This window comes from Carcharhinus amblyrhynchos, chromosome 10, assembly GCF_965287045.1.
Source record: "Carcharhinus amblyrhynchos chromosome 10, sCarAmb.v2.hapA, whole genome shotgun sequence".
Classification (NCBI taxonomy): domain Eukaryota; kingdom Metazoa; phylum Chordata; class Chondrichthyes; order Carcharhiniformes; family Carcharhinidae; genus Carcharhinus; species Carcharhinus amblyrhynchos.
Window position 1 is genome coordinate 105671557 of NC_137333.1, and position 14417 is coordinate 105685973.

Sequence of the window (14417 nt, forward strand, 5' to 3'; positions counted from 1 at the left end):
ACAGATGCAAAATTGGCTGAGCGACAAGAGAGAGTCATCGACAATGGAGGTTTTTTGGACTAGAGGAGGGTTTGTAGAGGTGGGATCGGTATTGGGACCCGTGCTTTCCCCGATATAGATTAATGACCTAGATCTTGGAGTGCAGGAAACAAATTTTTAAACTTTCAAGCAATATAATGTTAGTGGGGGATAATGGGGAGAGGACGTTCTCATTGGTGAATGGATTGAGAGCCAGGCTTAAGGTAACTGGTGAAAAATGATGAGGAGAAAGTTTATTCTGGTAGCAAGTGGTTCAGTGCCTGGGTGCGATGGAGGCAGAGTTGACAGGGAAGGGGTGGGAGATTGGCCTGAGGAGAGTCAGCCATCGAAGGGCCAGCACAGACACATGGGCCGAATAACCTCCTTCTGCACATAACAATTCTGTAAGATCCCATTAACTTTATGTAGCTTTGTCCAAAGTAAAGAGGTTCAAATCTGCTCAAGTTTCTGGACAGAAAAAAACCAAAAATCCAGACTTTGTATAATTAGATATTTCACTGACATTTGCTCCCTGACCTCTAACCCGTCACGTGAGAATCAGAGCCTGGCTTCCAGGCCCACGCAGGCGTAGTGCGTGTTTGAGGATCGGAAGCGGGATGTGAGGTCACTCTATGGGCAGGTCCCAGCATGATTGGCAGGCGTGGACGGAAGTGATGTTATATCATAGGCAGGTTCGAAGCAGATTGTCAGGCCCGGGCGGAAGTGATGTTAAATCAAAGGCGGGTCCGATGCAGACTGACAGTCCTGAGCGGAAGTGATGTTCTATCACAGGCGGGTCCGATGCAGACTGACAGTCCTGAGCGGAAGTGATGTTCTATCACAGGCGGGTCCGATGCAGAGTGACAGGCCTGTGCGGAAGTGATGTCAGAGTGGGCGGGCCCAAGTGAGATGCCATGTGTGAGCGGAAGTGACGTTGCTGTGTGGGCGTTCTCGTTGCTGATCGGCAGGAGCTGCCGGAAGTGAGGCAGCGGTTGCTAGGCCCGATCAGGTGATGTTGTAAATAGGGGAGGCCGAGGCCTGCGCTCCTCCCGGGATCCACAATGGGCTGTTGTTACAGCAGTGAAGGCGACACCAGTGAACAGGTGAGGGGGAGCTGGAGACCGGGGAGCTCTCTCCCACTCTCATTAATTTATTGTTCGTTATTAATGAACCCTAACCCTGTTCTGCAAATAAAATGTTTAAATTCCCTTGAAATATCAGCTGGAGTTAAAGCTGCAGCCTTTGGGGTGAATGGTCTGTGAGGCCTGAGTGACCCCTGCACTGGGGGTGGGTGTGAGTGACCCCTGCACTGAGGGTGGGTGTGTGACCCCTGAACCCATGGGGTGGGGGGGGGTGTTGTGGTACTGGATGACCCCTAAACTAGGGGATGGAGGTTGGGAGACCCATGAACCGGGGGGTGGGAGGGGTGAGGCTGTATGACCCCAATGAAGAGTTGCAGGAGGGTGTGCCAGAAGCAGTATCTGGCACACTTAAAGATGAGGTGTCAAACTGGTGAAGCTACAGTGCAGGACTAGCAGAAGCTACAAGTGATAGAGCAAAACCATTCCACAGCCAATAGATGAGATCGGAACTCTGTCGTCTGCTACGTCCAGTCATGAATGATGGTGGACAATTAACTCACTGCAGGATGGGGCTTCACAAATAACCCCATCCTCAATGATGGAGGAATCCGGCACATTAGTGTAAAAGATTAGGCTGAAGAATGTATTATCATTTTCAGCCAGACTTGTTGAGTGGACGTGCCATCACAGCCTCTTCCAGAGGTTCCCCAGCATCACAGATGTTCATCTCCAGCCAATTGACTTCACTCCGTATGATATCAAAAAACTATGGTCCCTGATAATATTCTGGCTATTGAAGATCTGGTATTGAAGACTTGTACTTCAGAACTTCCCACATCCCCAGCAAGGCTGTTCCAGCACAGTTAGAAACACTGGCATCTTCCCTGCAACGTGAAAAATTGCCCTGATATATTATGTACATAAGAAGCAGGGCAAACCCAACCTGGCCAATTACTGCCCCATCAGACTATTTGCAGTCATCAGTAAAGTGATGGAAAGGGTCATCAACAGTGCTATCAAGCAACAACCTGCTCAGTGATGCTCAGTTTGGGTTCTGCCAGGATCACTCAGCACTTGATCTCATTACAGCCTTGGTTCAAACTGAACGTCTGAAGTGAGAGTGGCTGCCAGTGATATCGAGGCAGCATTTGACTGTGTGGGGCATCAAAGAGCCTGAGTGAATCTGGAATCAGTGGGAATGGTGGTGGTGAGTGGGGGGAGCTCTCTGCTGGTTGGAGTCATACTGGTCACTAATCAGGGTGGCTGCAGTTGATGGAGGTCAAATACCTCAGTCCTGAGACATCATTGCAGAAGTTCATTGGGATAGTGTCCTAGGCCCAAACATCAATGACCAGATTTCCATCATAAGGACAGAAGTTGCGATGTTTGCTGATGATTGTACAATGACTCTGAAGATACTGAAACAGTCCACGTTAGAGCACAGTGTGACCTGGACAGTATCCAAGCTTGGGCTGACAAGTGGCAAGAAACATTCAAGCCACGCAAGTGGCAGGCAATGACTACCTCCAACAAGGGAGAATCTAAGCATCTTGCTTTGATGTTCAATGGCATTACAATCACTGAATTCCAGCATTGGGGGTTTTAAGGAACTTGCCAAAGTTTCAAATCATTGCGTTGCCATCTAGAAAGACAAAGGCCATAGGGGCCGGGAACACCACCATCTTTTGATTTTGATTTGATTTATTATTATCATCACATGTATTAGTGTACAGTGAAAAGTATTGTTTCTTGTGTGCTACACAGACAAAGCAAACGCACATAGAAGGGAAGGAGTGGAGAATATAGCGTTAGTCATAGCTAGAGTGTAAAGAAGGATTAGCTTAGTGCGAGGTGGGTCCATTCAAATTCTGATTGCAGCACAGAAGCAGTTTTTGAGTTGGTTGGTACACGATCTCAGACTTTTGTATCTTTTTCACAATGGAAGAAGGTGGAAGAGAGAACGTCCAGGGTGCGTGGGGTCCTTGATTATGCTGGCTGCTTTTCCGAGGCAGCAGCAAGTGTAGATAGTGTCAGTGGATGGGAGTGTGTGATGGGCTGGGATTAATTCACGACCCATTGTCGTTTCTTGCGGTGTTGAACAGAGCAGGAGTCAGACCAAGCTGTGATACAACCAGAAAGAATGCTTTCTATGGTGCATCTGTAGAAATTGGTGAGAGTTGTAGCTGACATGCCAAATTTCGTAGTCTTCTGAGAAAGTAGAGGTGTTGTTGGGCTTTCTTAACTAGTGTCAGCATGGAGGGACCAGGGCAGGTTGTTGGTGATCTGGACACCTAAAACCTTGACACACTCGACCATTTCTGCTTTGTCCCCATTGATGTAGACAAAAGCATGTTCTCCACTTCCTGAAGTCGATGACTATCCCTTTCATTTTGTTGACATTGAGGGGGAAATTATTGTCATTGCACAAGTTCACCAGATTCTCTATCTCATTCCTGTACTCTGTCTCATCACTATTTGAGATCTGACCCATAACAGTGGTGCCGTCAGCAAACTTGAAAATTGAGTTGGAGGGGAATTTGGTCACAAGGAGTATAGTAGGGGGTTGAGAACATAGCCTTGTGGAGCACTAGTACTAAGGATGATTGTGGAGTAGAGGTTGCCTATCCTTGCTGACTGCGGTCTGTGGGTTAGGATCCAGTTGCAGAGGAAGGAGCTGAGTGCTAGGCCATGAAGTTTGGAGATGAGTCTTATCGGAATAATGGTATTCCAGGCTGAGCTGTGGTCTATGAATAGGAGCCTGACGTAGGTGTCCTTGTTATCTCGGTATTCCAGGATTGAACGCAAGGCCAGGGAGATGGCGTCTTCTGTGGACCTGTTGCGGCTATAGGCGAACTGTAGTAGATTCAGGCAGTCTGGTAGCAGGAATGAATTTATGCCATGACTAACTTTTTGAAGGACTTCATAATGATAGACGTCAGAGCCACTGGACGATACTCATTAAGGCACGCTGCCTGGCTTTTCTTTGGTACTGGGATGTTGGTTGTCGCCTTGAAGCAGGTAGGGACCTCAGATTGGTGTGAAGAGAGGTTTGCTTCCCACAAGCCACTCACCATCCTGATTTGGAAATATATCACTGCTGCTTTACTGTCGCTGGATCAAAATCCTGGAATTCCCTCCCTATCGTGCAGTGGATGCACCTACACCTCAGCAACTCAAGGCAGCTCAGCTTCTCACGGGCAATTGGGAATGGGCAGTAAATGCTGGTCTAGCCTGCAAAGCCCACATTCCATGAATAAATTTAAAAGCATTGGCTATGGGTGTGGCTGCTGACCCCTGACCTGGTAAAATGTTTCCCATATTTTGTAATGATTTTTAGCCTCCTGTGGCATTGCTTTGAGTGCAAGTGTGGATTTCTTCCCTCAGTTTAGCTGAGGGAGGATTTGTGACTCTTGTAGGAATTTTTTTAATACAGAAGACAATGGTGAGTTCTGTGTAACAGGTAAAAATCTGAAGACCCCACTTCTTTGATGTTGTGGCCATTTCAGAGACATGGATAAAGCAGGGACAGGAATGGTTGTTGCAGGTTCCGGGGTTCAAATGTTTCAGTCGGAGTAGAAAAGGGGGTAGAAGGGGGGGAGGAGTAGCATTATTAGTCAAGGACTGTATCACAGTGACAGAAAAGAAGTTTGATGAGGACTTGTCTGTTGAGGTAGTATGGGCTGAGATTAGAAATAGGAGAGGAGAGGTCACCCTGTTGGGAGTCTTTTATAGACCTCCTAAAAGTTCTAGAGAGGTAGAGGAAAGGATTGCAGAGACGATCCTGGACAGGAGTGAAAGTAATAGGGTAATTGTTATGGGAGACTTTAACTTTACTAATATTGATTGGAATAGCTATAGCTCTAGCTCATTAGAGGGGTCAGTTTTTACACAAAGCGTGCAGGAAGGTTTTTTGACTCAGTATGTAGATAGGCCAACTAGAGGTGAGGCTATATTGGATTTGGTGCTGGGAAATGAGCCAGACCAGGTGTTAGACTTGGAAGTTGGTGAATATTTTGGTGATAGTGACCACAATTCGGTTACATTCACCTTAGTGATGGAAAGGGATTGGCATGAACCTCGGGCAGTAGTTATAGCTGGGGTAAGGGTAATTATGAGGCTATTAGGAGAGAATTAGGGAGCATAGGTTGGACTAGGAAACTACAGGGGCTTGGAACATCCGAAATGTGGAGTTTATTCAAGGAGCAGCTACTGCGAGTCCTTGATAAGTATGTCCCTGTCAGGCAAGGAGGAAATGGTCGAGCAAGGGAACCGTGGTGCACTAAAAAAGTTGATTCGCTGGTTAAAAGGAAAAAGGCTTATGTCAGGATGAGGCTTGAGGGCTCAGGTAGTGCACTGGAAAGCTATAGATTAGCCAGGAGGGAGTTAAGAAGAGGTAAAAGAGGACACGAGAAGACTTTGGCTGATAGGATTAAGGAGAATCCTAAGGCTTTCTTTAGATATGTTAAGAATAGAAGATTGGGTAGGGCAAGTCAGAGACAGCAGTGGGAAGTTATGTGTGGAACCGGAAGAGATTGGAGAGGCACTGAACAAATATTTCTCTTCGGTATTCACGCAGGGAGACGTAAATGTAGTTGTGGAGAACACTGGGTTACAGGGTTGTAAACTGGATGGTATTACAGTAGATAAGGAGGATATGCTAGATATTCTTGAGGGTTTGAAAATAGATAAGCCCCCTGGGCCGGATGGGATTTACCCTAGGATTCTCTGGGAGGCAAGAGAGGCGATTGCAGAGCCTCTGGCTCTGATCTTCAGGTCGTCGTTGGTCACAGGTATAGTGCCAGAAGACTGGAGGATAGCGAATGTTGTCCCATTGTTTAAGAAGGGGAATAGAGACTTCCCTGGGAATTATAGACCGGTGAGTCTTACTTCTGTTGTGGGCAAAGTATTAGAAAAAATTATTAGGGATAGGATTTATAGTTATTTAGAGAGTAATGAATTGATGGGAGATAGTCAGCACGGTTTTGTGAAGGGTAGGTCGTGCCTTACTAACCTTATTGAGTTTTTTGAAAAAGTGACCAAAGAGGTGGATGGGGGTAAGGCAGTTGACGTGGTATATATGGACTTTAGTAAGGCGTTTGATAAGGTTCACCATGGAAGGCTTCTGCAGAAAATGCAGATGTATGGGATTGAGGGTGATTTAGTTAATTGGATCAGGATGTGGCTAGCTGATAGTAGACAGAGGGTGGTGGTTGATGGAAAGTATTCGTCATGGAGTTTGGTTACAAGTGGTGTGCCTCAGGGATCTGTTTTGGGGCCACTGCTGTTTGTCATTTTTATAGATGATCTGGATGAGGGTATAGAAGGATGGATTAGTAAATTTGCTGATGACACCAAAGTCGGAGGAGTGGTAGATAGTGAAGAGGGGTATCAGAGTTTACAGAGAGACTTGGACAAGTTGCAGAGCTGGGCCGAGAGGTGGCGGATGGAGTTTAACGCGGAAAAGTGTGAGGTAATTCACTTTGGCAGGAATAACAGATGTGTAGAGTATAGGGCTAACGGTAGGACTCTGAATAGTGTTGACGAACAGAGGGATCTAGGTGTATATGTGCATAGATCCCTGAAAGTTGGAAATCAAGTCGATAAGGTTGTTAGGAAGGCATACGGTGTCTTGGCGTTTATTGGTAGGGGGATTGAATTTAGGAGCCGCAACGTCATGTTGCAACTGTACAAAACTCTGGTGCGGCCGCACTTGGAGTATTGTGTGCAGTTCTGGTCCCCACATTATAGAAAGGATGTGGAGGCATTGGAGAGGGTGCAGAGGAGGTTTACCAGGATGTTGCCTGGTATGGAGGGAAGGTCCTATGAGGAGAGACTGAAGGATTTGGGGTGGTTTTCGTTGGAAAGAAGGCGGCTAAGAGGAGACCTTATTGAAACATATAAGATGATTAGAGGTTTAGATAGGGTGGACAGTGATAGCCTTTTTCCTCGGATGGAGAAAGCTAGCACGAGGGGACATAGCTTTAAATTAGGGGGTGGTCGTTATAGGACAGATGTCAGAGGTAGGTTCTTTACCCAGAGGGTGGTGGGGGAATGGAATGCCCTGCCTGCTGCAGTTGTAGATGCGCCTAGTTTGGGGGCGTTTAAGAGGTCCGTGGATAGGTTTATGGATGGAAAGGAATTGGTTTAGGTTAGAGGGTCATTGCTTTTTTCTTAATTGATCGGCGCAACATCGTGGGCCAAAGGGCCTGTTCTGCGCTGTAATGTTCTATGTTCTCCAACTCTGGCCTTTTGAGAATCTCTGATTTTTATCAGTTCCTCCATTGGCAGCCAACCTGAATCTCTAGAAATCCTTCTCGTAATCTTCAGTTTCTCTCTCCTTTAAGGTGTTTGTGCAAACGTGCCCTTTCCCAATATTGTTCCATGTGGTTTGATGTCAGATTTGTCCGATAATGCTCCAGTGCTGCATAAATGCAAGTTGTCAACAGTGGTTCAATGTTGTATTTCTCATGAGAACCCAGTGACATTATTGTATTGTTCCTGGGATGTGAGCATCGCTGGCTATTGTCAATATTTAGTCCCCATTCTTAATTGCCCAAAAAGATGGCGGTGAGCTTCCTCCTTAAACCAGTGCAGTCTGTAGATAAGCCCACAGTGCTGTTAGGGAAGGGGTTCTAGGGTTTTAACCCAGCAACAGTGAAGGAATGGCTGATATCTTTCCAAGTTAAGATTGAGTGATTTGGACAGGAATCTCCAGTTGATGGTGTTCCTTTGTGTCTGCTGCTCTTGTTTTTCTAGACGATAGACATCGTGGGTTTGGAAGGTGCTGTGTAAGGAGTCCTTGTGCATTCCTGCAGTGCACTTTGTAGATGGTACACACGGCTACCACTGTGTGTTTGTGGTGGAGGTGGTGAATTGTCTGCAACTTGTGATTGTTCAGCAGTCTCAGTCTGCCTCAGGCATTTGAGTAATTTTTAAATTATTTTATACAGTGCAAGGGCCTGAACAGGTCTGTCTGTATTTGACCATTTGGATTTTTAACAAATGAGAGTCCTGATATTCCTGATGCTGTACTCGTGCTTCTCCTGACTCGCCCTATAAAGGATCTACTCTTGTCTGTGACAACTTCCCCTTTCCGTTTGATTCTGGTGCCCTGCAGTGAGGAAATCCTCTCCCTTCTTCCCTCCTTTTGAGGTTGAACAGCTCATGCCATGTTGCACCTTTTAAGTTTGTAAGCTTGTTAAGGACATAAACAAAGTTAATCCCAAATGTTTGTTTAAATTAGAGACTCACTAATTCACATCAGTAATTTGAAAACAGTGTCCTACCTTTCAATAAATTATATTTAGGTTACAGACCAGTCAGTCCCCAAATCCATGTTGGTATTTATACTCCATGAGCTTTCTTTTACCGTATCAGAGTATCCTTTTATTACTTTCTCACTTGTTGATCTACTACCCCCCTCATCATTCAATGCTTCTATACTATTTACATCAACTGCACGTGGAAGCGAGTTTCACATTCTCCCAACTCTCTCTTTAAGGACGTTTCTCCTGAATTCCCGGTTGGATATGTGGTATTAATGGCCTCCTAGTTCCAGTCCCATACATGCCATGTCCACTTCCATAATCTTAAAATTCCTTCCTCACTTGCCCCTCAGCCCCCTCACCAGATTATAGTCCAGCAGGTTTATTTGAAATCGCAAGCTTTGAGCGCTGCTGTTTTGTCAGGTGAAGCCGAGGTGAAATTTACTAATTCAATATTACCAGACCAGGGTTTTGGGGTGAAATTATGTATTTTGGTAAAATGTATCAGGTGGAACACTGAAATAAATATTTGGGTTTCCGTAGTGTCTGTACATTACTTTGAAGTGTAGTCAGTGTAAGAAACTGGCAACCAGTTTGTGTACAGCAAGATCCCACTATCAGTCATGGAATTGTGACGAGATAATCTGATTGTGATATTTGTTAAGGGACAAATATTGAAGTGGACCAGTCGTGCCAGGAAATCTTTTATATCTACCTAAAGTGACAGGAAGAGCTCTTATGTCTCATTTGAAAAATGGCTCTTCTACCAAAGCAGCACTCTCTTAATACCACACTGGGAGCTTCAGTCTAGATCTTATGCTCAAGTGTCTGGAGTGGGATTTGAAGCCAGGACCTTCTGACAGACAAGGGCACTGGCTTTTGTGTTACAACTGATGGTACATTTGCCATGTAAAAATTATCTCGTGTCATCATTGCTTTTTTTTGCCAATTATCTTGAATATGTGCCCGCTAGTTCTTAATTTCCCCCATCAATGGGAATAGTATCCACTGTCCAGCCCCTTCATGATTTAGAAAACCTCTACTAAATCCTCTCAACCTTGCCTTCTCTAAGGGGAACAGGTTTTTCAATCTGTCCCTGTAACTGAAGTTCCTCATCCTTTGAATTATTTGCAGTCATAGAGTCTCTTCAGCTCCCCCTTGAATGCCTTCATGACCTTACTTAAGCCTGGTGCTCAGAATTGGGCACAATACGCCAACTGAGGCCAAGCCATTGATTTGTAAAGCTTCATCGTAACATCATTGCTTTGTGCTCTCTGTTTGTAAAACCCAGGGTCCCCTATGCCTTTTAGCCACTTTCTCAACCAATCTTGCCAACCTTCAACTATTAGTGCACAAAAACCCCCAGGTCCCTCTACACCTGCTTCTCCTTCAGAATTTTCCCTTCATTTCATATTGACTGTGTTCTTTGTGCCAAAAATGTATCTTCACATTTCTCTCTTAAATTCTTCTGCTCCGTGCCTGCCCATTCCATCTACTTATCTATGTTCTCTTGCTATTGCTGTCCTCACTGTTCATGATATTTCCAAATTTTGTGATTTGCAATATTTGAAATTGTGTCCAGCTCAGAGACGAAGGATGAGAGGTGACCTGATAGAGGTTTATAAGACGTTGAGAGGTGTAGATAGGGTGGATTCTCAGAGGCTATTTCCCAGGGCTGAAATGGTCGCTAGGAGAGGACACAGGTTTAAGGTGCTGGGGAGTAGGTACAGAGGAGATGTCAGGGGTAAGTTTTTCACTCAGAGGGTGGTGGGTGAGTGGAATCGGCTGCCGTCGGTGGTGGTGGAGGCAAACTCATTGGGGTCTTTTAAGAGACTTCTGGATGAGTACATGGGATTTGTTGGGATGGAGGGTTATAGATAGGCCTGGTAGATAGGGATATGATCCGCGCGACTTGCGGGCCGAAGGGCCTGTTTGTGCTGCAGTGTTCTATTAAAAGTCTGACAGCAGCAGGGAAGAAGCTGTTCTTGAGTTGGTTAGTATGTGACTTCAGACTTTTGTATCTTTTTCCTGATGGAAGAAGGGGAGAAGAATGTCTGGGATGTGTGGGGTCCTTTATTATGTTGGCTGCTTTGCTGAGGCAGTGGGAACTGTGTACAGAGTCAATGGATGGGAGGCTGGTTTGCGTGATGGATTGGGCTACGTTCATGACCTTGCGGTCCTAGGCAGAGTAGGAGCCATACCAAGCTGTGATACAACCTGAAAGCATGCTTTCTATAGTCAAGTGTGTGGATGAGGGTAGTGCAGTTGATGTTGTTTATATGGATTTCAGCAAAGCCTTTGACAAAGTCCCACATGGGAGACTTATTATGAAGGCTGACGCACATGGGATATAGGTGATCTGATAAGGTGGATTCATAATTCTCCTAGCAGTAGGAGACAGAGGGTGGTGGCAGATGGCTGCTTTAGTGACTGGAAGCCAGTGGCATACCACAGAGGTCCGTGCTGGGCCCCCTATTGTTTGTCATTTATATAAATAGCATAGATGACTCTGGGGGGTAAGATGAATAAGTTTGCTGATGACAAAGGTTGGCCAGGTGGTTAACCGTAAGGTTATAGGAAGATACAGACGGAATGGTCAAATGGGCAGAGAAGTGGCAGGTGAAATTTAACCCTGCAAAGTGTGAGGTGATGCATTTTGGAAGAATTAATTTGGAGGTATACTATGAAAGGTCTGACCCTGGGAAGTTACGATGAACAAAAGGACCTTGGTGCATTTGTCCATAGATCCCTGAAGGCATAAAGGCAGGTACACAAGGACCAAGTGTAGTGTGTCAAAATTCACGGGTGATACTTAGATGAGTGGCAGAGCAAAGTGTGCAGAGGATGCTGAAAATCTGCAAAGGGATATAGATAGTCGAAGTGAATGGGTGAGGATCTGGCAGATGGAGTACAATGTTGGTAAATGTGAAGTCATCTATTTTGGTTGGAATAACAGCAAAATGGACTATTATTTAAATGGTAAAAAATTGCAGCATGCTGCTGTGCAGAGGGATCTGGGTGTCCTTGTGCAGAAATCTCAAGGAGTTGGTTTGCAGGTGCAGCAGATAATAAGGCAAATGGAATTTGGTTCTCCTTTGCTAGAGGGATGGAATTTAAAAACAGCGAGATTATGTTGCAGCTGTATAAGGTGCTGGTGATGCCACACCTGGAGTACTGTGTACAGTTTTGGCCTCCTTACTTGAGGATATACTGGCACTGGAGGGGGGGTGCAAAGGAGATTCACTAGGTTGATTCCGGAGTTGAGAGGGTTGGCTTATTACGAGATACTGAGTAGACTGGGCTATACTCATTGGAATTTAGAAAAATGAGGGGAGTTCTTATGGAAGCACATAAGATTATGAAGGGAATAGATAAGATAGAAGCAGGGAAGTTGTTTCCACTGGCAGGTGAAACTAGAACTAGGGGGCACAGCCTCAAAGTAAGGGGAAGCAGATTTAGGATTGAGTTGAGGAAGTTCTTCACATTAAGGGTTGTGAATCTGTGGAATTCCCTGCCCAGTGAAGCAGTCCCTCATTGAATGTTTATAAGGCAAAGGTAGATAAATTTTTGAACAGTAAAGGAATTAAGGGTTATGGTGAGCAGCAGGTAAGTGGAGTTGAGTCCATGAAAAGGTCAGCCATGATCTTATTGAATGGCAGAGTAGGCTCGAGGGGCCAGATGGCCAACTCCTGCTCCTCGTTATTGGGTTCTAATGTTCTTAAATAGGGTAGCGAAAAAGGCATATAGTACACTTGCCTTTTATCAATCGTGGTGGACTTTACAAAAGCAGGGAAGTCATGATGGAGTTGTATAGAACTTTGGTGAGGCCACAGCTGGAGTACTGTGTGCAGTTCTGGCTTCCACATTATAGGAAGGACATGAATGCACTGGAGTGGGTGCAGAGGAGATGCACCAGGATGCTGCCTGGGGTGGAACACATAAGTTATGAAGAGAGGTTGCATAGGCTTGAATTGTTTTCATTGGAGCAGAGAAGACTGAGGGGCATGGACAGGGAGCAGCTGTTCCCCTTAGTTGGAGGGTCAGTAATAAGGGGACACAAGTTAAAAGTGAGGGGTGGGAGGTTTGGGGCAATTCGAGGAAAAACATTTTTATTCAGAGGGTGGTGACAGTCTGGCATGTGCTGCCTGAGGGGATGTTGGAGGTGGGATGCCTCTCGTCCTTTAAAAAGTACCTGGATGAGTACTTGGCACATTATAGCATTCCAGGCAATGGGCCAAGGGCTGACAAGTGGGATGAGGTGGGCAGGTCAGGACATTTCACGTGTCAGTACAGATTTGATGGGGCAAAGGGCCTCTTCTGCACTGTAGTTTTCTGTGATTTTCTTTAACTGGTCCATGCTGATTCTCTTTAACTAATCCATACTGGTATAAGTGACTGTTAATTGTGTCCCAGATTTATCATCCCTCCCCCCTGCAGGGTTCGAACTCTGGCCTTTAGTCAGTCAGGGTTTTTCCTTCTTTGAATAATTGTACAACATTTGCAATTCTCCAGATCTCTGATATGGTCCCTGCAAAGGTATTACAAACTAATGAGGATTTGAAGGTTATGGCCGGTGTCTCCACAATTTCTACCTTTACTTTTCTCGGTCACTCCGGGCATATCTGGTCCTGGAGAATTTTAGTACAGCCAATCTTTCTCATACTTCCTCTTTATCCATTTTTAGCCCATCTCATGTCAATGATTTTCACAATGACTTTTTTTTCACTTTGGTAAAGACAGATGCAAAATAGCCCAACCATGTCCTTTACCTCCCATGAGTAGGTCTGCTGTTTGCTCACCAAATGGCCCCACCCTTCCTCTCTCTGTTTCTTTGCCGACAGTAGATTTTTACGTTCCCTTTGATATTTTCTACCAGTTTCACCTTCTGTCTGCCCCCTCTTATTTCCGATTTCACTTCTCTTTTTGAATTTTCTATCGACAGCCTGGTTTGAAGGTGAACATGAATTGAAGCTCCGGTTATTGACAATCCGGCAGGATTTCGGGCAGGAGATGGAAATATGTGTCATAGTTTGGAATTTCTTGGAAGATGTGTTACCGCGCCAGAGAGTGTCCATAAATCCTCACTCGCAACAGGAGGCAGGTGTTGGGGGATGTGCTTGGGACTTGAGACAACTGGTGTAAATGCAGAGGAGAGACGGTTATCACTTCAGATGAGGAAGAATGAGTTGCTAATGGTTTCTTTTTTAGAAAATTTGGTTAACGTTTCCCCCCAAACTGGAAAGTACTTTGTACTTGGTTTGTTTCCAGTGTTACAGTTTTGCCATTCGCTCTGTGCTGTTAAACTCATGTTTTGTTTGTTTTGAGATTGTTGATTGCTGTTATTCATTGGTGGGACATGGCCATCACTGGCTGGCCAGCATTTATTGCCCATTCCTTGTTGCCCAAGGACAGTTGAGAGCCAACCACATTGCTGTGGCTCTGGAGTCACATATAGGCCAGACCGGGTAAGGATGGCAGATTTCCTTCCCTAAAGGACATTAGTGAACCAGATGGGTTTTTCCGACAATCAACAATGGTTTCATGGTCATCAGTAGATTCTTACTTCCAGATATTTTTTAATTGAATTCAGATTCCACCATCTGCCGTGGCGGGATTCAAATCCAAGTCTCCAGAACATTAGCTGAGTTTCTGGATTAATAGTCTAATGATAATACCATAAGGCTATCGCCTCCCTGACTATTGTAAGATGATTCTTCAGTTGGTAACTGGACCAGTAATCCAGAGACTGGGATTAATGCTGTGGAAACAGGTTCAAATCCCACCACAGGAGCTGGTGATATTTAAATTCAATTAAAAAATCTGGATTTCAAAATTCGTATCGGTAATGGTGACAAAGAAATGATTTTTGACTAGAAGTGATTCACTGCTGTCCTTACATGGTCTGGCCTACACCAGACTCCAGAGCCACAGCAATGTGGATGACTACTAACATAGAACCCTACAGTGCAGAAAGAGGCCCTTTGGCCCATCGAGTCTGCACCAAACACAATCTCACCTAGGCCCATATCCCTACATATTATACCCACTAATC

At 45.2% G+C, this 14417-nt stretch overlaps 1 protein-coding gene across 2 annotated transcripts in view; it reads left to right on the forward strand.

Moving 5' to 3' along the window:
- The window catches only part of lamtor1 (late endosomal/lysosomal adaptor, MAPK and MTOR activator 1), a 40347-nt gene that overhangs the window by 13068 nt on the left and 12862 nt on the right, over nt 1-14417 (forward strand). Inside the window, exon 1 of one of the 2 annotated variants that reach the window (XM_080197719.1) lies at nt 985-1121. The exons of the other annotated variant lie outside the window; for it this stretch is intronic. Within the exon in view, the coding sequence (XP_080053845.1) occupies nt 1080-1121 (42 nt within the window). The 5' untranslated portion in view covers nt 985-1079. Of the gene's footprint in view, nt 1-984; nt 1122-14417 lie in introns of those variants that run through there. 2 annotated transcript variants of the gene reach the window in all.